Source organism: Malus sylvestris, chromosome 17, assembly GCF_916048215.2.
Source record: "Malus sylvestris chromosome 17, drMalSylv7.2, whole genome shotgun sequence".
Lineage (NCBI taxonomy): Eukaryota > Viridiplantae > Streptophyta > Magnoliopsida > Rosales > Rosaceae > Malus > Malus sylvestris.
Window position 1 is genome coordinate 17,532,095 of NC_062276.1, and position 24,560 is coordinate 17,556,654.

The 24,560-nt window shown below is 39.9% G+C and overlaps 1 protein-coding gene and 1 pseudogene across 1 annotated transcript; both read right to left on the reverse strand.

Moving 5' to 3' along the window:
* Window positions 1-8,568: 8,568 nt before the first annotated feature.
* LOC126611863 (probable CoA ligase CCL5) lies at window positions 8,569-12,859 on the reverse strand (annotated as a pseudogene).
* Window positions 12,860-13,839: 980 nt separating this feature from the next.
* Window positions 13,840-16,148, reverse strand: LOC126611302 (formin-like protein 7). Its single transcript, XM_050279518.1, has 2 exons — window positions 15,110-16,148; window positions 13,840-15,019 (listed from the first exon to the last, which is right to left on the reverse strand). The coding sequence occupies exons 1-2, from the start codon at window positions 15,965-15,967 to the stop codon at window positions 13,973-13,975; spliced, it is 1,905 nt and encodes a 634-aa protein (XP_050135475.1). The 5' UTR covers window positions 15,968-16,148; the 3' UTR covers window positions 13,840-13,972.
* Between the last annotated feature and the right edge of the window lie 8,412 nt (window positions 16,149-24,560).

Below are 24,560 nucleotides of genomic sequence, written 5' to 3' on the forward strand. Positions count from 1 at the left end.
ATCTAACGTCTCGTTAGACTGCCTACGTACCCTAAACATGGATCAAGCCATTTATAGTTCACATAAGTACTTCAAAGTATTCACAGTAGTTATATGAAATAATCAATTTATAAACGTTTGTGGAACTGTCAATCATATATATATATATATATATATATATATAATAAGAAGGAAAAGATCCACTCACCTGGAGTCTGTGCTACCATTTCCTAGCACAACCATTGAGGCGTCCCGAACGATCGGCACCTAGGACAATTATCAAACCACATCTCATAATTCTTATCAATAGATCATGTAATTTACGTAAAACACATCCCTAAAAATGTTTTAGAGTGATTTAAACCCCATTGACCAAAAGTTGATCGTCGATTAACGATCGACGGTAGGATCCACAACCCCACGTAATTCAATTCGGAAGATTTGCTTCTCAGATTTCAGATTAGTAACTTCCAAAGATCCACATTATGCTTCTAAAACATCATCATAAAATTTCATTATGATCTAACGGTTGGATCTCCGCCAATAGTCAAAACAAAGTGGTGGTTAACGTTTATTTTTCGAACTTGCAATTCAATTTCGGGAAGATCCGTATATCGGATTCCCGATCCGTAAGTTCCTATGGTCCTCAAATATTATGTACTATAATATACTAAAGTTTGGTGATGATCCAACGGTTGGATCATCGATTCATAACGTAACGTAGAGAATTTAGATTCTAACAATCAACCTACGTCATACAATTACCAAAACTGAACTCAAAGCCATGCACCGCCGCGAGTGGCGGTCGGCCGCCCCGACTCGCTAGAAAATCCAACTATTTCCAAAAATTATCAAAATTTACACGAATAAAGATCTCAATGAGTAGAGTAAACTTTATACCTGTGGTCAAGTACAATTTGGCCTGGAAGAGCCCCAATTTTGCTAAAACCCGTCGGAAACCCTAGAAATTGGTGTTCTGGATTTGTCCCCAATTCGACTTCGACGCTCCAACCAATGATTGGGCATTGTTCTAAGCCTCAAGGGAAGCCTAATGGTGGTGGAGATCGACTGTAATTCATTCAAAAATAGCAAATTTCCACCATATAAGCTTTTAGGTATCCCGTCGTAAAACGCTATAGTTTGGTTCAATTTCTGTCCAATCTTGAATGAATGATGAAAGAGAAGGAGTATAAGGGTGATTATAGGTGGTATTTGGGTGAAATTCGCCTGAAAATTGGTTGGGAACCACCGAAATCCAACCAGGTCGAACGGGCTGGGTGTGTGGATCGACGGGATCCGGTGTGATCACACCTCTCTCCCTTCTCTTGTTTCTGATTGGATCTCCTCCTTCCTCTCTCTTCTCCCCATTCGGCCACTCTCTTATTTTCTCTCATGTTCCCTCTTCTTCTCCCCCGTTTTCTTTCTTTTCTGTTTTTCCTCCTTTTTCCCACACACACACACACACACACTAATAGCCTATAATTCAAGTAGTAATAATAATAAATAAAAAATAGTGTAATATAATTAAAATAGTATTTCATTCCAAATACTTTCGGGTTCGTAACTCAATAAAACTTTAACAGTAACTCCAAAATCACTTCTACATGTGCATACGCATCCATAAGATCGAGCTCTATCCAAATATGTCAAGAAACATGACAAAATATACGAGAATCACATATGTCCTCGAAAAATCACGCTTTGCCTGTAGGGCATTTCCGTAATTTCATGCATTACAACTTAAAAAACCATAATTTTTAGGGACAGACTATCACAAATATACCAAATTTAACGTTTTTAACACTAAATGAATATATTTAGAAATAAAGAATATTTTATTATCAAAATAATTAATGACGTTTATTCAAATCTAAGGACCTTGATCAAAAATTGAAAAGGAATAAGGTTTTAATCAATGAAGTAGGAAAAATAGGGATGGTAACCTAATTTTTCCTTTTCTTAATCTTGGGACAGAAATAGTATTTTTTTTTTTTTAATATGCACACGCAATGCATAACAATCGGATAGAAATAAGATTTTTCCTACACCCTAAATAACCAAATTGCCCTCGTATATGAATGGGTTATTTCATCCTATTTTCTTATTTCTCTCTCTACTCTATCTCTCCCTTCCTCTCTCTTTCCCTACAAATGATATTTATTGGATGTTCTTAGATTAGTGAAAGATAATAAAAAACCCAGTTCGAAGATTTGATTTATTTGGAGATTGTTTGTGTTTGATGATTGACCTTTTGGGGAAATGAACACATTTATGTGCTTGCAGCTGCAGATTGGGGATTTCTTCCTCAAATCATCATCTTCAACCCCAATTTCGAAAACCCAGTTGGAAGATTTGATTTATTTGGAGATTGTTTATGTTTGCTGATAGGTCCTTTCAGGAAATGAACACATTAATGTGCTTACAATTGCATATTGGGGATTTTTTCATCAAATCATCTTCTTCCCCAAATTCGAAATCTCATTCAAAACCTATCTAGGTCAAAACCAATCTGCAGTCCATAAAATTTTTAGATGTCGAAGAAAATCCATTATGAAAAACTACAGCCACTCAGTCGTACAGTCTGGTTGTATTCATTTTCACTTGGAAGTGAGAAGTCTTAGGTTTGAATCTCGTAGATGGAAAATTCAATACCAAATTAGGCTACCCATTGTTCGGCTTAGCGAACCCCCCTCCCTTTAGTGTAAAAATATCGATGTACTAAAAAAAAAGAAAAACTGAAAGCACTACTTTTTCTACTGCAATCTATCTCTCCTCTGCCAATGAACGCCTGCTCCATATAAGTTTGAAGAAATCCCAAATTGTTATTTGTACCAATATGTGCAACGAAGTCGATTTTGTTGTGGATGTGCATCATGCAATTAATGGCATTAGAGGATATGTTGGGGCTTAGATTCTGGAAATCCCTTAGAGATTTGTAGTTTACAAATCTTTGACGTAAACCTAGATTATGGAAATGCCATTTAAAATCATCTATTTCCAGTAACATGCACACAACATGCACATGATATGCTAACAGATTTAAGCCAACCCAAAAACTCAGAGCTTATAGCTTTCTCTCTTTGAAATTAGAAAAATGACATCATCATCTATGACGTCATCACTTATGATGTCACCAACATATACACTATATGCACACCACATGCACATCATATATATTATGACAACCCGTCCCTACTTTTCACTGTGATTTCTTTTCTGTTGGTGTGAGTTGACTATTATACCCTTTTTGGACAAAAGTGGAATCTGACGTGGACGTGGTTTCGGCTTCCAATTTCTTTTTCCTGGTTTCGTACTTAAATAGTACTCGTTGTCACGAACATGTGATGCGAGTTGGAACCGAATCGGATTTGTAACGAAAAAGTTACTCTCCGTTAAATTATGTTAAATACAGATGCTTTTGTACACGCGCGTACAAATTTACAGTGTCATAATACTGCCAAAGAGGCAGATTTTGTACATTTTAAATTGTACAAAATCCATCCACCAATCAATTTCAACTTTTCCTTTTCCCGGTTTCACTCTCCACCACTCATATCCTTTCCCTCTAGGTTGGCAACCAATCAGAAATCAAACCTTACAAACCCATCACCTAATCAATTTTCAAAAAGTTCAAACCTCATTCTCCCTCTTCTCTCTCAACTCCCTCGTCTTTTTCCTTCTCTGCAACATACATACATACACACTGAACCCCCACCGTGCCTTATCCATTCTTATCTCTGTAAGCTCAAGTTATGAACTTTAAACCTAGGCGTAGAGCTTGCATTGCGCAGTGGTCACTGCCACTGTTCATCATTTTCTTCGATGAGTTCTTGTCGATTTTGACCAAGGTAAGGTCTCTAGACACTAGTTTTAAATTCCTCTCATCGAATTTGTGGATGTGTGACTAATTTCAAACATATTAGTGAAAGATCAACGTTGAAATGACTCAAAGGATCAGATCCTGAAATTTTTGCAACAAGGATCTATAACATCCCACATCGCCCAAGGGAGTGATCCTTAAATGTATATTCCCATCCCTACTTAGCATGAAGCCTTTTGGGAGCTCACTGGCTTCGGGTTCCATCGGAACTCCGAAGTTAAGCGAGTAGCACACAAGAGCACTCCCATGATGGGTGACCCACTGAGAAGTTCTCGTGTGAGTTCCTAGAAACAAAACTGTAAGGGTGTGGTCAAGGCCCAAAGTGGACAATATTGTGCTACGGTGGTGGAGCGGGCCCGGGAAATGATCTGCCGGGCTAGGATGTGACAAATTGGTATCAGAGCCAATCCCTGGGCGGAAGTGTGTCGACGAGGACATCGGGCCCCTAAGGGGGTTGGATTGTAACATCCCACATCGCCCAGGGGAGTGATCCTTAAATGTATATTCCCATCCCTACCTAGCATGAGGCTTTTTGGGAGCTCACTGGCTTCGGGTTCTATCGAAACTCTGAAGTTAAGCGAGTAACGCACGAGAGCACTCCCATGATGGGTGACCCACTGGGAAGTTCTTGTGTGAGTTCCCAAAAACAAAACCGTGAGGGCATAGTCAGGGCCCAAAGCGGACAATATCGTGCTACGGTGGTGAAGCGGGCCCAGGAAATGATCCGCCCCAGGTTGAGATGTGACAGGATCCGTGGCCCTTTGGCAACTTTCAGACCAAATTCCCGACCAACCTCGACCATGACTAAACTCTTATTAGATATAAACTTGTTCTCTATATTCCTAACTTCAAAATGGCTTTTGAATCACTCTGTTTGGTTAACTATCGAGTTAGCTTTTCACTCTGAAAGTTGGGAAGAAATTCCCAGATTTCTGGAAATTAGGATCCGTGGCCATTTGACCACTTTAAAGCTAAATTCTTGGACAACATGGACCACATTTGAACTTTCTGTGAATATGGATCAATTCATTACATTCCTAGCTTTAATTTGGTCTTTGTAGAATTGGTTTTGGTTGAGAATCGAGCTCGATATGAGCTCGGGAAGTTGGACCAAAACCTACAAAAATTGCAGGAACTCGTGATGAAGGCAAGTACGTATGTACTCATAGGCGTGTGGGCGTACGTAGTCTCATATGGGTCATCAGCACGTGCAGCGCGTGAATGCCAGTACAGCTACTTATGGCGGCGCGTCCGGACTCAGATTGACCTTCTGTCAATTTGTGTAGGTCTGTGACGTCGAGTAGATCGATTTCGTATATTCAAACCCTATGTTTGAGCAATCTACGAAGGTTTTATTTAAGTTTCCGTTTATGTGTTATTAAACTAAGTTAATTAGTAATTTCACATATAGGGGAAACATATCCCAAGGACGTACGGGGTCAAGCAAGGCTTGGAGACTTCATTTCGACTATGTATCTGTGATTGGGCAGTTTATTTTATACCTATACATATTGATAGTTTCCCTAAATGCGTATTTACTTCACTTTTACGTTTATATTGCCAATTATCATTATTGTGATATTAATTGTGATAAATGCTGCTATATGGTTGGGATATTACTGTCATGACATTCATACATATTTGTACATGCTCATTTTGCTGCACTGGTGTTAGTACTTGCCCAAGGCTAGGGCCAGTCCTTCACATGTATGTACATATCTCACCATTTGCTCGCCTTGGATCCAAGTTAGGTGCCAGTCCTGTCGGGTATATTTCATTAGGCAATCCGACTTGTATATGACGTGTTTCTGTATCAGTCTTCACGTGATCGTAGTATTAGAGCGTATTGATTTCACCCAGTCTTGTTTGTATCAGAAATTATCTGTTCGAACTTGTGTGTCAGCTTAGATGGTTGAGCCACTTAGCTATACTTGATTATCACATGATTATATTACTGCGGCATTTGATATATCATGACTTGCCATATTTCTGGTTGTAATGCTGTTGTATTATTGTTTACATACTTACATAGTATGTTTTAAGGAAACTATACTTGTTTTACGATGAGGGGTTAGTATATTCGAAAATAAAGGTTTTTACAAAACGTTGTTTTACTGACCCACTCAACTTTGTTTTTCGCCCCTCCAGGTTTAGTAGCTATGCTTACGTATATACGAGGATTCTGGCAAATCTCAGGAGATGGTTACCTTCCGTGGTATAACCCTCATCCTATTCACTTTAGTGTCTTATGCTCTAACATCACGTGTGAAAAGGGTTCAATTCTGCTCACCCGCGCACTTTATTGTTTAGGCACTTTTACATCTAAATTTATTCACATTCTTTTTCCACTACACTACACTTTATGGCTTCGTCACCCTCCAGATGTCGGCCAGCACAACTCGATTCGGAGTCCAGTGGAACTTTTCGGGTCGGGGTGTGTCATATACAGTACATGCACATGATATGCACATAACTGGAGATTGAGCAATGAGTTACTTTTCGCATTAATAAGAAACTTTAACATAAATCTATTGGTATAGTGGATACAATTAAAACATAATTGTTACATATATAAGGTTACAGTGATAGTTTGAAAAGTCTTGTTACGTACATCAACCACCGCTTAATTGTGCACGTGGAAAACATGATACTCGTTGTCATTATTTCATGGACATGCATGACCCTTAACGTCCTCTAAGCTTTTTCTTAATTTTATTTTTCGCCGAAGCCAACTAGGTTGTGTACATACTCGTTAAATTCTGGGGCCCAACATACGTGCATTATAACTAGTGAACATTCTCACTTCCCATATTAAGTTGTAGTCATGCACACCATATGAACACCACATGCACATTACGGAAACATTTTCACAAATTTCTGTAATTGAACACTTGAACCAGAAATAGTTCCATCCTAATTTTGTAGCATGTTGATGCACAAAACCGGAAGTCTTGGAACAACATAAATCCGACCATGAATATGCAAGAAAGTAAATAACACAAGATGTATCGTGGTTCACCCCAAGGTTTGGGCTACGTCCACATTGATTGTATTTCTCTGAGAGTATTTATGAGGGAGAGAGTGTGAGAGCTTTGCTCTAGAAGGAGAGGCTTAGGGTTTGTGAGGGTGAGGATGCCTTTTTATAAATGAGGGCTCCTCCCCTTTTTACATATTCGCCATTTCCTTTATTACATAATTACATTTGAGTCCCCCGAGTATTTATACGAGGTCTAAATACGGAGGCCCTAAGCATGGTATAAACAGTAGTCCCGCAAGTCTTCAGTCAAGAGAGTTTTTTAGCTGGAGACTTGAAATTCAGTCTATGTGTAGGCTGAAGTAACTAGATGTTGTCTTGAACTGATGCTCGATATGAGGCAGTGCTTAATCTGAAATGATGCTCAACTAGAAGTAGCACATGCTGCGAGGCTGCTCGGCTCGTGGCTTATGTTGCCTTGGTTGGCTCGGCTTGTGGTGTTTGAAGGTGAGGGAGTCTCTTTTATAGAATAAGGGCTCACTCCTTAATACATGAATGATGGACTAGAGTTGATGTTCTCTAATGATGGTGAGGGAGTCCCTTTTATAGAATAAGGGCTCGCTCCTTAGTACATGAATAATGAGTTAGGAGTGATGCTCGTGGCGAGGCGGTTGCTCAACTGGCAGCGATACTCTCTAACGAAAGTGAGGGAGTCCCTTTTATAAAATAAGGGCTCGCTCCTCAATATATAAGTGATGGGCTAAGTCCCCCAAGTATTTTTCATGAGTGCTCTCTAATGAAAGTGAGGGAGTCCTTTTTATAGAATAAAGGCTCGCTCCTCAACACGTAGATAATGGGCTAAGTCCCCCAAGTATTTTCATGAGGCCTAGTTGAGGCCCAATATATGGTACATAATGTAGTCCCCCAAGTCTTCGGTCAATAGAGTTTGTTGGCTGGAGACTTCAAATTGAATCCATGTATGGGCCGAAGTGGCGGTTGTTCGGAAGCGGTATTTGTATACCCTGCACAGAAGCTTTGCAAGTGAAGCTTTGCAGCTGGAGCTCTGTAAATGAAGCTTGTGAAGCTAGAGCTTTTGTAAATGAAGCTTTTGAAGCTAGAACTCTGTAAATGAAGCTTTTGAAGCTAGAGCTCTGTAAATGAAGCTTTTGAAGCTAGAGCTTTTGTAAATGAAGCTTTTGAAGCTGATTGACATGAGTTATGCTCATGAATGTTTATGTTGATTGACATGAGTAATGCTCATAGATGTTGACATGAGTGATGCTCATGAATGTTGACATGAGTGATGCTCATGAATGCTGACATGAGAGATGCTCATGAATGTTTATGTATGATTGATATGAGTAATGCTCATGAATTTTTATGTATGATTGACATGAGTAATGCACATGTATGTTTATGTATAATTGACATGAGTAATGCTCATGTATAATTTGGGAGTACTGGATGTACTTTTTTATCACCTGGTTGGTGATAATAGCAGCAGGTTGCCGAATAATTTTGGAGTATTGGGTGTATTTTTGATCACCTGGTTGGTGGTAATAGCGGCAGGTTGCCGAATAATCGTGAAGTATGGGGCCTACTTTTGGTTACCTGGTTGGCGATAATAGCGGCGGGGTGTCGAATGATTTTTTATGGTACTGGGCGTAGTTTTGGTCACCTGGTTGGTGATAATAGCGACGGGGTGCCGAATAATGTTTTGTAGTACTAGACATACTTTTGGTCACCTGGTTGGTGCTATTTAGGGCTTATGGGCCTTCACCCTCCACACAACATTCCAGCCCATTTATTTTGGGCTTTGCCATTTTTTTTTTACCCTCTGATGGGGTTTATACAGATGTCTCCGAAAGATATGAAAAATAATTTACATCATTCAGAAATAAGGAAAGTAAACCACATCATTCTAGTGGCGTGTTTATTGGTTGCTTTTGCTTTCTGCTTTTGCTGTCCTCCCTGTTTCTTCTCTGTCCACCCTTGTTGCTTTGTAAGGTATCTTTTGTTTGCAAACCACTTGCTTTTCTTGGACAGCTTAGTCGTGCCCATCAGTCCTCATTTTTCTTTTTCTTTTTCTTTTTTTCTTTTCCTTTCCACTGCGTCTCTGTCTCTGTCTGTCTGTGCGCTGCTGTAATGCATGTGCACCATGCACTAAAATAGGTATTGGAAAAGAAAACTGACATCCATGGGGAATGACGCTGCGGAGTGAGGGATGAGGAATTCTGAGGTGGGTTCTCTGCGACTCATCCAATAAGGCAGGGGCAGAATGGTGCTGTTGACGGTGAGCCAGATGAGACCGTAGCCAAAGAAACAGGCGAGAACGCTGATTAAAATCATTAGCCATGGCGGGTGCTTCTTGGAAAGGAATCCGGGGATAAGGTCGAAGTTCTCGCCTATATCGTTAGCCATACCCAGCATGGTGAGCTGCTACTGGTTGAAAACCCAGAACTGACTTCAGGGAGTGGGAGCAGAGTGGGAAAACGAAGGCATTACCGGCTGTAATTTGCACCTACACTACCGCTCCTAGGCCGACCCACGACCGTCGGGTGCCTGCATTCATGATCGTGGTGAGCCATAACTCTCTCATCTTATTCATCGTTAGTGGATGACCGTTGTCCGGATCCACAATCATAGCTTCCATGCTCGTCGAAAACAGCCCCGTCGTACCGTACTTACGACTCTCCTCCAGTGAATCCGTTGACGCTCCGACTCCTGTCGATTTCGTTAATCCGTAACCTTGAAGAATTGTCACCATCAGATACTTCTCCAAGAACCCTCGATCACTTCCTTGCTCAGCGGGGCCCTACCCGATAACACCCACCTCAATAAACTCAGATCGTACTTGGCCTTCACCTGGTCGACGACGTTAATCAGCGCCACCAGTGGCAGATAGCTGACACGGTTCCTCTGGATGGACAAAAGCATGTCATGCATCTCGAACTTAAAGAGCACGACAATCGTTGATCCAGAGGTAAGTAGGCCCGTCGCGAACGCCACCAAACCATAGATGTGGAACATGGGAACCGTGCAGAGGAACATTTGGTGGTGGTTATCGTCCAAATAGAACCGACCGATAACGGTCTGGACCATCGCTATCAGATTCCTATGAGACGACACCACATATTTACTCGCCCCCGTCGTGCCCGACGAGTAAAGCAGCGTCGCCGTGTCGTCCTAGATGATCGCTTCCCTCGATTTTAACCCATCATGTTTTTTATTCGCCATCATCTTTCCCAAGGTATTCACAATACTTTTATTATCAATGGGCGCATTAATTTCGTCATCGATAAGGACGATGGGGAGAGGAATTGGACCGGCGAGTTTGGGGATGAGCTGGCAAGTAGTGAAGGCGAGCACTGGTTTGGAATCGACGATTTGCTTGGCGATTTCTCGAGTAGTGTTGAGGGGGTTGGTGGTTGTCATGATCGCGCCCAGCGACATCACAGCCAGGCAGACGACCGGGAAGAAGATGGAGTTCGTGGACAGGAGAAGGACGACGTGGCCCTTTCGAATGCCCATGTCAGAGAGCGACGAGGCAACTGAACGGACGATATCCCATAATTGAACGTAGGTGAGTTGTTAGCCGGTGGAGCCGTCGATGAAGGCCACGTTTGTTGGAAATGTGCCCTAAAACCAATCATGTGATGATACTTTACGAACATTTTACATGTTAAACTAATCTAGTTTAATATCAAGGGCAAAGATTATTCTTTTAAGCCGTCTCATATAAATGTTATATGCTTAAACAATAAGTCCAAGGAATATGTAATTAGGAGAATGTAATTTAAACAAGTTAGATTTATGAGACCAATCTCTTTCGTATACATATCATAAACGTTCCTGATCATAGGATTGCCAATTGGGCATTGACAGTCCGTTAAGATCAGTACGTGCTGTGTCTTCTCTCATGGAGAGTGACTGGTCTCGAGTCATTGGTGTGATTGACACCAAGACAAGCATGTAGGTGCTCAATAGCGAATGAGTCCACTGAACACGATCAATGAAGAGTTCTCATACTCATGTCACATGAGAACTCATGGTTGGGATAATGCAAAGTAGTCCTTTGACCTGAGGCATCATAGCTGTCTTGTGGTTAGGTCCTTGATCTTTGATTATGTCAAAGTCACTCCATTCGCGGGTGTCCACGGCATAGTTGGGGTTAAGCCACTTAGCCATGGAGGCAAGTGAATGCACAACAAGGGATCTCTAACCTTCAAACCGTTTAAGGGAGAATACTCTATGATATGATTAAGAATCTCTGGCCAGAGTATGAATGAGATTTAGGAAGTCGTTCCAAATCACATTCAAGATAATCATATAAGTAAATGAATCACATTGGATAGTAGACATGAATAAACTATCAAACCAAATAATGTGGTCAAGAGCATTGTATTAGAGAAAGACCGTATTGCATTGTAATCCTAAACTGATTAGCTTGGGTAACCATGATATGCTGCTAGGTGTCACTCATGGTTTGTGGAAGCCCTAAACGTGTATAAACACTAAAGGAAGAATTGAAAGTAAGTTTCAATTCACAATCGATTTGAAAGAGTTCTAAACGCCCACTGCCTTGCTAAAAGGAACCTAATGGATCGTACACCGTGTAAGGTAGAGATTGAAGAAACAACGGAGATGAGTGAGAATAATTAAATGATTTAATTATTTATGGCAAGGATTAATTAATATGTTAATTAATCAAACGAATAAGTTCGTTAAAGACCTCGGGATAGTATTGGACCTTAAGGCCCAATGGGCTTTGAACGTCAAGTCCATTGACTTAAGTTGTATGACAACTTAATGAATAATGATTCACAAAGGCCCAAATAGCCCAATAATACCCTAAGGCCGGCCATTTAGAGGAAGGGTATAAATATGACTTTATAGCCAAAATTCATTTAGGGTTTTCTTTTGGGGAAAGGATGAGAACACAAGCTCTCTTTTCTCTCTAAAGAGGCTGGCCCCCTTGGAGGGATTAGCTAGTAATCTTTCTCCTCCAAGGTCACTCATCTCTTCTTCACATCTCATCTTGGTGTGGAGACTTAGAGGTTCTCAACTTTGGGAACTTGGAGAATCCTATTCTTCCATCCAAATCCATAGATCTAAGAAGCAAGGAATGAAGGCCCTCTCCTTGGGTGATTAGCCTTTGCTTATGCAAAGAGGAATCTACAAAGGTATAAATTTCTCAACTCACTTTGATTTGAGTTGAGTCTTGGTTCACCAATCTACTAGGCTTTGAATTTCATGGTTAATGTTTTGTTTTTAAGTGCATACAAGCATGATTCCGCCTTTTAATTGTTAATTACATGCTATAGATGTTGCTTAAATGAACATGTTTTTCACAAAATCTCCTTCAACGTTGCCACGGTGGGCCTGAGAGAAAATGAAGGTTGTGATGTCGATAGAGTCGTTGGGCGGGAGTGGTATGGGCCTGCGCTTGCTGTAGAATACTGAATTAGAACTGCAGAAGCTGTTTCTGGCATCGACCGTCGAAGTGCTGGCCATCGTGTCGTTGAATTTGATTAACGATTGGATGAGATTGTTTTGTTTTGGTTTTTCTAGGAAGTGATTGGAAAATTGTGATATATCTGAAATGAGATTTGAGTGTTTTTCTTTGTTTTGGTAGATGAAAATGGAGATCCATAGGTGTTTTGGATTTTTTGCGGATCCACGGTGGACAGTGGTTGTGATGAAAAAATGGGAAAGAATCGACATAGCTTTTCATGTTGTTTCCCACAGACGGCGCCAAATGTTGATGCACAAAACCGGAGGTCTTGAAACAATGTAAATCCAACCGTGAATCTGCAAAAAAGTAAATAACACAAGATGTATCGTGACTCACCCCAAGGTTTGGGCTACGTCCACATTGATTGTATTTCTCTGAGAGTATTTGTGAGGGAGAGAGTGTGAGAGCTTTGCTCTAGATAGGAGAGGCTTAAGGTTTGTGAGGGTGAGGAGGCCCTTTTATAGAATAAGGGCTCTTCCCCCTTTTACATATTCGCCCCTTCGTTTATTACATAATTACATTTGAGTCCCCCAAGTATTTATACGAGGTCTAAATACAGAGGCCCTAAGTATGGTATAAACATAGCACGTCAAAAAGTAAAGTATTCCATAACCCATAGACCTCAACATGAAACACAAACCCTAATTTAGCTTCTAAGTATTAATTCATCTTACAAACAACCTATTTATTCCATAAATCATTGATGTAGAAACTTGGAACTAAACACCCTACCTTACTATGTCTGTCGAAGCTTCAGTTGCCGAAAAAAAATAGAACTTTTTTCCAGGCAAAACAAAAAATATGGTACAAACCCCAGCTCACTCCTCTCACCTCTATCTTGCATCCCTTTGTTTGAAATTAGAAGTATGAGGTCAACCCAAAACTCAACTCACTTTATTCACCTCTCTTTAATCTGAGCTTAGAGATCTGAGCTCAACACAGAAACCCAGAGCTTACAGAGCTCTCTCCACATCCCTTTCTTCCAAATGAGAAAAATAATGCAATGGATTGATAATTTTTAGTATTTATATTTGAGTATTTTAGTAATTATGGTTTTGTGCATGATGTGCATAAATTGTGCATTGCCGGTTTGTTCTATTTCTGTTTCAAGATTAAGAAAATGTCCTAATTTTTATTATTTGCAAAGAAAATGGACACAAATTGTATGGGAAACAAACAACCAATTAATTCAGAAAAAATAGTATAAACATTGGCACCTAATCTTTAATTCCATACAAATTCTGACACTCATGTGAAATCCAAATCCGAATACTGATGCACTCCCTTTACCCCCTACCATATATTAACAAAATCAAATAAAATAATTTTTCTAACCAACAACCATTAAATAATTTTAAATTAAAAATAAAAACCCTATACACCTCTGTATACTATACTTCCTCAATGTATATGTCAGAAAAAAAACTCATAACTCATAAACAACTCAAATCAAGATTTCTATCTCTACAATCCTTAAGCACAGTATTTAAGTATCTTCGATCAATTACGTACTGTTTTTTATTTCAACTTTTCTACATGGCGATTAAGTTACCGCTACACCACAATCCTCTTAACTAATTACGCAATGCGTTTTAACTTTCCGGCACAGCAATAAGTAACTAGTTTAGATATCCGTGACATCTTCCTCACTTGAATGTGGGCCTAGATTGGACCTTCCCCTTACAGAGTTCATCTTCTCCAACTTCAAACCAGCTCTGAACCTTGCAATGAAGGTGTCAGCTTTGGTGTTCACATCCGGGCTCGGACAGAACATAGCTTTTGTCGGCGACTCTCCGCTCTCCGATGGAGTTTTACTACCAGCTTCCATGGTCGGTGATGGAACTGAATCCTGATCACTGTCGTCCAAATCAGGTGAGCCGCTGCGTGAACTGTCGTTGCTTTTGATCCTCACAAAGTCCCCATGCTCTGCGTATTTCATAACCGGTATACTAAATGGCGGTAGCGGCGGCGGCGGCGGCGGCGGTATTCCAACCGATGGCGACTCCCCGCCACTGTTCGCATTCTCATCATCTCTGTTGATGAAACTGGTCACCTTAACTGGCGGGAGCGGCTTTTGGGTTGTCATCGTGGGCCTGATTTGGGATAATCTCCCTGTGGAATTGATCCGTGGCAGCGGTGGTGGCGACGGCGGTTGTGGAATTGGGTGAATAGTTTTCTTGGGTTTGTTGGATTTCTTTGAAGAAAACAAGTTGTGAAAAACCGAAGGTGGTGGTAGCGGTGGGGGAGGAGGCGGCGGTGAGGGCGGCGGAAGTAAAGACGAAGGAGCCGAAGAGGCAGAAGCGAGGAGAGTCTCGAAATTTTCGACACTCTTTTGTCTCTGCTTCTTCCTACTCCTCCTTAATGACGTGATCAAGAACTCTTTAGTGGTAGCAACTCCCTTCTTCTTCGCATGTTTCCCAGCTGGCGTTTTCTTGTTCTCAACCTCCTTCGACATCTGCGGTGGCGATGATGGCGGAGCTAACAGCGGAGAAGGCGGGGCTTGGAGAGGCGGTGGGGGCAAATTATTCTCCACTTCCAAATTGTCGCTAGCATTCGAGTTTTCTTTTTCTCCAATAGCTTGGTACGTCCTCTTTGTCTTGCGCGGCGGCGGCGGAGGTGGCGGAGATTTTGTCCTCGGCGGCGATGGTGGCGGAGAATAGGATTGAATAACCTGAATCTGTGCGTGTGAAGAACTAAGAGGATCGGATTGAATAACCTGAATCTGTGCGTGTGAAGAACTAAGAGGATCGGGTTGAATAACCTGAATCTGTGCGTGTGAAGAACTAACTTGCTCCGCAGGGATCACAAAAGTGTTTACTGGTATATTCTTGGTCCGTAGTACACATCCTACTCGTGCTTGAACCTCTGCCGGTTCTTCCTGTGCTAGAACCTCTGCCGGTTCTTCCTGTGCTAGAACCTCTGCCGGTTCTTCCTGTGCTAGAACCTCTGCCGGTTCTTCTTGTGCTACAACCTCTGCCGGTTCTTCATGCCACGACCGGTGACGGCGGTGGAGCTGATGCTGCGGATCCGAATCCGGAATCCGATAACCGGCCACATGGGTATCGTCGTGGGATCGCCACCGTTCGTCCCTAACCACATTCCATGAAGGTTCCTGTTGACGCAGATCCGGGTACGAGCTGCTGGTCCTCACTCCTCTGTCCATCGTGCTAGTAGCACCACTGCTCTGATTATCGACCGTCCGACTCCGATCTGAATACTGATCGTACCACTGACGTGGGGTTGATGGGTTTGACTTCTCAAATTTCTGCGGAGAAGAAACATCGTACGACATGGGACTGCTAACATTGTTGTCGTTGCCACTGTTTCTGCTGAGAAATCCGCAAACAATTGCGAAGAGTACGAGGACGAGGTTGAGAGAATCCCAACTTTTTTTTACCAAATGGGGTCTAAAAATTTGAGAAGTGAAGGACAAGAGTGATGGGATTACGAAGAAAATGAATACCAGAGCTATGACGATCAAGGCGAAAACGAAGGCACCGGAGCTGAAAAAAACGGAGGAGGCAGAGCGGCCGAGGCGGCTGCTGCGATGGTTGGACTGCCGGAAAGAATTGGAGGCTTGGAGCCAAAACGGTGGCGACATGTTTTCCTCTTCTTCCATAGTGTTTTGGGCTTTTTGTTCAGAAAACGGATGATAGATTGGGTGGAGGAGAGAGGTGAGAAGTGAGCTTTCTTTTTCACACCTTAGCTTTTTGTTTTTGGCTTTTGGGGGTTGGTCTTTGCTTGTTAATGCTTTTGCTTTTTTGGTGGGTGCTTTTGCTGGACGAGGATCCTTGTTGCGAGGATCTAGAAAACAATTCATTTTAGTCGTTCATCATATATCTTTAAATTAAATTTCGTTTGGAACTAATTATGATTTCTGAACGCAGGATGACAGATGAACATATAGGATGAACTTATTTCTCGGATCCTCTTTGTGAGGATCCGAATAGAATCATGTTTCACTTTTGCTTATATGAAGGGTTATCTACAAAAGCATATTGAAATAGAGGAATGAGGATCCTCTCCGGATCCTCTTTGTGAGGATTCTGAAGATTTTCAAATCGTGTCCGTTTATCGTACATTATGTGATCAGAAATCATTTTAAATACTTTTATTTAAAATTATATATGAATAATTATTAAGAAAACTGATTATACGATAAATGAAACGATTTAAGGATCCTCAAAATTCTTACAAAGAGAATCCGAAGAAGATCTTCATTTCAAATAGAGTGTTGTGTGTTGCCTGTCATTTGCAAGAATGACAGCTAAATGAAATGTTAGATTTTTAAAATTTGAGAGAAAACTATGTGCTTTTAGGCCATCTTTATAAATTGGTAACCTACATCACTGCAATTCAAGCGCAAGAACCCGAAACGATTTCAATTTTTTATTTCTTCATTTAAACTTAATATTTTTTATTTTTAAATGTTACCCCATAATGAAGATTTATAATCAAATTTATTGGCATATGTGGCATAATCACATCAGTTTCAAGAGGAAAAGGAAGAGGAAGAGGAAGATGAGGCGGAGAAAAAGAGAGAGATGTAGTTAATAATTTAATATAAAAGAGGAAGATATAATTAATAAAAACATATTGTATATTTTTGTTAATATTTTATTAATTGTAAAAAACATAAATTTTAGTACTACCTAGATAATTCATTTTATGGGATGAAGATTAAGGTTCCAAAAAACGCTATGTGCTAGTTGGTCGGCAGACCGGGGCCTAGAGCTTAGGCCGCTAGGCGAGAATCTAGACGGACTAGGCGGATTTACATAAAACCATATAAATAAAATGCTTATTTATACTAAAAAAATTAAATAATTGTACTGAGATACATAAACTATAAAATAAAATGACATTTATTATTTTAAGTAAATTTATTATATATATTACAAAATATGACTTGTGCACAAAAGTTTAGGAATACTCTTGGTTTTGTAACGTTTTTTCTAAGCCTAATATGTTTTAATCATTGTTGAGCCTTACTTTTTAGTTTTCATTAAAAAAAGATTGGGCCTTTGTTTTCACATTAAATAAATAAATAAGTTATTCCTTAATTTTGAAAGAATTATCAGCCAACTCTAAAATCCTTAACTCTAACCTTAGCCGACATAACCTCTTCTCTGCAATTGCAGATTTACAGAGTCCTTTCTCCCTCTCTCTCTTCCTCTCTTGTCAAATCTTTGATGCCGACTCTTCTTCTACGCACGCAGACAGGGGACAAGGTGCAACAACATGATGAAATAGCAGTGAGATGCCAAAGATTCACAACCTTTGTGATAGGAGCATATTTATGCGACTTAGTTAGCTTGTTTTCTTGCATTTTCTTAGTTCGTTTGTGTTTATTATAGTGATTTAAGCTATTTTCGTGTGTTTGTAGGTCTAATTGGCAAAGTTGGCAAGAAAGTGCATTTTGAAACATTTTATAGTAATTTTGGGCTGGATTGGATTGCATGCATGTGGAGCACAAGGAATGGATGTTTTTGAAGATCAAGTGAAGCTAGGAATGTGCTAAAGAGATGGAGAAATCAATTCAAGTCTTGGAAGATTAGTATTCAGCTGCAAGGGGACCTAAATCCCTTCTAGAAGGCCTATCCCTTCTCTTATACATGTGCCGTACCCACCTTTCTAGAAGCCCTAGAAATGTGGCACCCCAAACCCTTCTAGAAGTCCCAAAATCTGCCACAAAACATTTTCTTTCTAGAAGCCTAAAAGAGTGGCGCCTATTCCCTTTCTAGAAACCCTAAAATTTGCATAAACCCTAGTTTTTTTCCCCCTTGGATTGGGCCAAGCCTTGTGTCGTAAACCCTAAGCCTCTCTCCATCAGAATTTGTGAAAACCCTAGCCTATAAAGATATGTTTTCACCCACAATTTCGACCACCCCCCCCCCATATAATTCTACACCTCCTTTCAGTCGCAAAAACACCAATTAACACCCTTCGCCGCAACTTTGGAGAAGAATGAGCTTTGTCGTGGCTTCCATTGGAGGATGAGGACCTTGTGCGTAAGCCACCTGCAACCATTGGAGTTCTAAGAGTTATTTCTTCCCTCGTTTTAGTTTCAATATTTATTTCAGTTTACTTTTCAATTGCTATGAACATGTGTAACTTAGTTTTCTTAGTTAGAGGTGAATTCGAAGCCATGGACATAGGTTTAATATGAATTGATTACCTTCAGTTATTGTTTCGTAAAACATGAATGTGATTTACTTATCTGTTTGATTGAGAACTTATTCTTGTGTGTTGATTAAGGATGCATACTTAGTTTGCATGCATGAATCTGATGCTAAAATATAAAGGAGTTTCAGCTAATAGTTCCAAACTTATATTTACAAGTAGTGAAAGTTGCTAGTCACAATCGTGTTAAGTAGATTCTTGGCAAGAGTATCATGCAGTTCATAGTTATGAATGCCATGTCAATGCTTATGATTTTCAAAGAACGTAATGATCTTTGATATGTATCTTTATCATGCTGTTCATGTAGGGAACTTGATGAGAATAATTTGGTTGCGATGTGTTGTCCATTCAATTCAATGAACTTAGGAAAATCTGAGAGTTAATTAGTGCATTCACAATTAATTTGGGGCATTGTCATTCATGGTTTGAAGAAATAATACTGGAAATCAATTTATGTGCATATGTTTCATGTGTGGAGAAGGACCCTCTAACTAGCTTTTCACCCTTGAATTCACCTTAATTTCGTTTTAACTTACTTTGTTTGCTGTAATTACTTAGTTTTGTCAAATTCGTCCAAAAACCCCCCTTAGTTCTTATTTGGTATCTTAGTTTAGTTAATTTTGTTCAAATATGTCCCCATTTAGTGTTTTGAGCCAAATTAGTTTAGAATTCGTCCAAATCACTCTTTAGTAGTTGTTTTGAGTCTTTTTAACTTAGTTTTGCTGTTTTGAGTCAATTTGGTCAGTTTTGAGTCATAAGAGTCTAGTTTCCTGTTTTTGAGTCTATTTTAGTGTTTTAAAGTTTAATTTGTGTAGATTAGCAGCCATTCTAATCCCCAACCTAAAACGTTCCCTACTTACATATACTACAATCATAGGGTTTTAATTTGAGTGCTAATTAATATCACACCAAATTTTGGCGCCGTTGCCGGGGATTAGCAAAATTGCTAATCTTCCCCTAGTTATTATCGTGAGTTTCATTCTAGTTTTATTTCTGTTTTGTTTTGTTTTCTGATTTTGTTTTATCTTGTTTTCTTTGTTTTAGGTACTATTTATGACTCGAAGTTCTCAACCTATCAGTGCAAATATCTTGGAGTTTGACAACGATCAAGGAACTCTCTGCCTCGGCTATGGATAATCGAACAATCAAGGAACTCTCTGCCTCGGGATTGGACAATGTCGTGCCCTTATGCATTCAATACCCTTTAGCAGCCCAAGGCAAAACCAATGAGTTTTAGTTGACGTCAAGCTTGCTGCATCATATTCCCAAATACCATACGCTGTCCATGGAAGATCCAAACAAGCATTGGAAGGAATTTGAAGTAGTATGCTCATGTATGACACCCATCAACGTGGATGGGAATATTTTGAAGATGAAAGCCTTTCCATTCTCTCTTATGGACAAGGCTAAAGATCGACTCTATGAATTAGCACCTGGAACCGTCACTTCTTGGGAAAGCATGAAAATAGCGTTCTTGGAGAAATTCTTCCTAACTTCAAGGGTCATTCTTTTGAGGAAGAAAATCAGTGGCATTCAATAAAAACAAGGAGAATCGTTTCCAGCATATTATGAGCATTTCAAGATGTTAGTTGCATCTTGTCCATAACATCAGATGAATGATGAGCTTTTAATTCAATATTTCTACGAAGGACTTCTTCCAATTGAGAGACAAATGCTTGATGCTTCAGCGAGAGGTGCTTTGGTTGACAAGACTCCAGTTGTTGCAAAGATCTTAATTGCAAATCGAGCCTTGAATGCACAACAATATGAAGGAGTTGGTGGAAGAGACCCCCCACGGCATCAACAACAAGTGAATAAGGTAAGTGCAATTTCTGAAATTCAATCCCAATTGGCTAATCTCACTGTTCTTGTGTCACAGGTTGTTGAAGGAACCAAAGTGCAAGGTGCAGCCATATGTGGAGTGTGCTCTATGCAAGGATATCTCAATGATCAATGCCCTCAATTGATAGAGAATAGAGGATGGGAAAGTGCCAATGTCGTGGGCTATCAAGGCCAAAATCAGTCACGGAATGATCCATACTCTAGCACCTATAATCCGGGCTGGAAAGATCACCCAAACTTCAAGTGGAGGGAGCCTCAACAACAAGGAAGATATAGATAGCCACCTCTCGAGCTTTATCAAAGGTCACTCACACCAATTTAACCAAAAACACAATCTGGCCAATCCAACTTAGGTTCGTCTTTGGATAATGATAAAGTTCTTTCAATTACTAACTTCATTGACGTAGGGATTACAAAATCAAGCCAAAGAAATTGGAGAATTAAAGAAGCAAACGGGGCAAATGGCGGAATTCATGGGACAATTTCAAGAGCAAGGCAAACTGCCTAGTTCAACAGTTATCAATCCAAATGGAGGATTCGAAACCGCCAACGCTATCACTTTGAGAAGTGGCAAGCAAGTTGGAAATGACCCATAACCATCCAAATCAAGTCAAAATGAGGATGAGAAGCTGTTGCTTGAAGAAGATGAGAAAGTAAAGCCCACGGCAAGGGTAGAAAAACCTTTGCCGCAATCCCCTAAAGCCTTTAAGCCATCCACCACAAGTAAGGTTGTTCCAAACTTGACTCATTCTAACCCTATTCCCCCCAATCTGCCTTTCCCTCGCAGATTTATGCAAGTCAGGAACGAAGAGGATGAACAAGACATCTTAGAGACTTTCAGGAAGGTGCAAGTTAATATCCCACTCCTTGATGCAATAAAGCAAATTCTGAAGTATGCTAAATTTTTTAAGAAGCTTTGTACAACAAGGAAACGGATTTCGAAGAATGAGGTGGTACATGTGAGTGAAAATGCCTCTGCAACGTTGCAAAGAAAGCTGCCACCTAAATGCAAAGATCCAGGTAGTTTCACCATCCCTTGTGTAATTGGTAATACAAGGTTTGAACATGCTATACTAGATTTAGGTGCATCAATTAATGTCATGCCATATTCCGTTTATGCATTTATGAATCTAGGAGAGCTTAAAATGACAGAGTTATTATCCAATTAGCCAATCGTTCTAATACATATCCGAAAGGAGTTTTTGAGGATGTTTTGGTACAGGTAGACCATTTGATTTTTCCTGCAGATTTCTATGTGCTTGACATGGAGGATTCAGCCCACTCTCCACCATCGTAAATCTTACTTGGACGACCTTTCATGAAAACCGCCCAAACCAAGATTGATGTGACCAAGGGAGCGTTAACAATGGCATTTGGTGGTGATATGATTAACTTTAAAGTTTCTGAATCTATTAAGAATCCTAATGATGTTCATTCTTGTTTTGCCATTGATGTAATTAAAAATATAGGGCAGGAAAATTTAGCACCAATTAAGAAGGATGAATTTCGAACCACCAACGAAGAGGGAATTAGAGTGGACCACAAAGAACACACCACTATCCTTAAAATACACAATCTAGCCGAGAGCACCCCTTGTGCAGCTGTTGACAGTGCTGCCACTTCATTGCAGCACATTGGTGAGCCACCTCCTCCAATTCAAAGTCATGTTTCAACTAATAGGTTTTTGCCTTGTATGGTATAGGCATGGTAAAAAATATCCATAATATCCCAATATTTCCATCGAAATTTCCGTGTTTTTAGACTACCGATATTTCTGATATCATTGATATTTTAGACCTTGCTAAGTCACTCATGTATCTTACCATGCAATGTATAAAGTGTAAAATATTGTACTAATTCATTATATATAAATGATTATGGTGTGTTTAAACTTTTTTCATTAATTACTACATATTTTCTACACTCACAATGTTTGCCAGCTCGCTATATAATCAACTTAAATCAGTTATATCTATCATGCAATGCATTTCCTTCCAATTTTTTTGTGATAAACTAATAAATAATTGACTAAATAAACATCCTGCAAAGTTTCAATAAAAATTTCAAGTTTTTCTTACAATTTCCATGGTTTTTATTCAATTTTTATCGATATTGATAATATCCCTATATTTCTATCAAAATTTCCGTGTTTTTGGACTACCAATATTTCCAATATCATCGATATTTTATACCTTGGGTATAGGTGCCCAATCGAATCCAAGCTGGTGGGAATAATTACATTGACTTTAGGAAGCGAAATGCCACAATCAGGAAGGATCATTACCCTCTGCCATTCATAGATCCAATGCATGAGTATTTTGAGAAGCATTTGTGGAGGAAATACCCCTCCATGCTGTGAGCCCTACCAGAGCTTAAAAGGAAGTATCGTCCGACTGGAAGATGTTAAAGCAAGCGCTTCTTGGGAGACAACCCATGTGTTCAAACGAGGGCTTGATGGAACTCTAGCTCCATAACCAAATTTGCATTCTTAAACTCTACTTTTTCTTGCTTTTACTTTGACATGTTTGTCATGCTTGTTTGTTTTTTCATTTGCTTGTTTATGTGTGAGTCTATGTTGAAACATTGAGGACAATGTTTGGTTTAAGTGTGGGGGGGTAAACAAGCTGTTGTTGCATGATTTTCGTGGGTTTTTATCACCTAGCACTACTAGAGTTGTTTTCACTGTTTTTAAGTGTTTTTAGTGTGTTTTGAAGTGTTTTAATGTGTTTTGAAAGATGTTGATGCATAAAATTAGTGAGGACTTTGGTACAACAGAAAGTGTTAAGTTTGTGACCTTCGCTAGATTGCTCCAGTCACTAGTGTGGATAAGTATGTAAATGATAGAGACAGGGAAGCAAAAACAAGATGTATGTGGTTCACCCAGATTGGCTATGTCTACGGAGTAGAGGAGTTCTCATTAATTGAAGGGTTTACACAAGTACATAGGTTCAAGCTTTCCTTTAGTGAGTATTAGTGAATGATTTAGTACAAATGACATTAGGAAATATTGTGAGAGAATGATCTCTATTTATATAAGAGAGTTTTTAGTTTCATTCTGACATTGACACGTGTCGTGTTATGATTGGCTTTTGATGTTGACACATGTTGCGATATGATTGGCTTCTGATGTTGACACGTGTCATGCTATGATTGGCCTCCTAGTTGGAGGGAAACTCTTATGGGTTCTTGATGGTATAACGTTGATCGGTGCTCAGTAGTTTCGAGATTGGTCAAGTATGGTATAAATAGTACTCCCCTAAGTTCCCAAGTGAGGGAAGCTCCTTGGTTGGGGACTTGCAAAATCCAAGCTATTGAGTAATCACGAAACTTCTAAGTACCAAAGTGTGGTATCATTTTCACTTGCTTTATCTGTCTCATGTGGCATCTTTTCTAGAAGTATTTTTCCTCCATCCAGGGGTGGTATCTTTAACCGCTGAAGATGCACAAGGTAATGTATCAATTTCACTTAAAGCTTACTTGTAGTTTCAGGCTTGGTCAAGTGCGATACAAACCCTATAGTAGGAGTTCCCCAAGTCGCCAAGCTAAGAGATTTGCCGAAGGAGGAAACAGACAAGGTAAGCAATCAGATTTCCAAGCAAGCAACCTGGATCGGAGGTTCGACTTCAGCTTCCGGTTGATTGTTCTCCTCTCCTTGTGTCGTAAAGGATAAGGAGAAGCAAATGGAGAAGAGATGATATGAGATACTTTTGCTTTTGAAGAAGTAACTTTCCACAGGCTTATTCTTGAACTGGGCTGGAGGGTTTTCTGGTTTCCTTCAGAGTATAAGGTCGACTCAAGAATTTGAGGGTCAAAACAAGTCCATCAAATCTAGAGTACGTTCGACCCTGATGATATGGGATACTTTTGCTGTTGACAAAGTAGTGGATGTGTCGACACGTGTTTTGTTACGCTTGTCTCCACATGCTTCCTTCTATCCTTCTCACTTTCCTTATCTGTTCCTTAGGCAGATGTGGTATCTTCTCTAGAAGCATAAGATGTTGAAGATGAGTACTCGAGAGCAATGCCAGGTAAGTAATCAGGCAAAGGGTTCTAAGCAGTCAGTTCCTGACTGGAAGCTTGATTCCAAGTGCTGACTGATTGCTCTCTTTCTCCTTGTCTTGCAGGTAAGAACAAGGCCAAAGGAAAAGACAGGGAAAAACCATGATATGGGATACTCTTGCTTTTAA

Excerpts from the sequence above, each read along its gene's own strand:
- LOC126611302 (XM_050279518.1), bottom strand. The coding sequence starts at position 15,967 with ATGGAAGAAGAGGAAAACATGTCGCCACCGTTTTGGCTCCAAGCCTCC. Across the intron at positions 15,020-15,109 it reads CTTCACACGCACAGATTCAG|GTTATTCAATCCTATTCTCC; the intron begins GTTATTCAACCC and ends GCACAGATTCAG.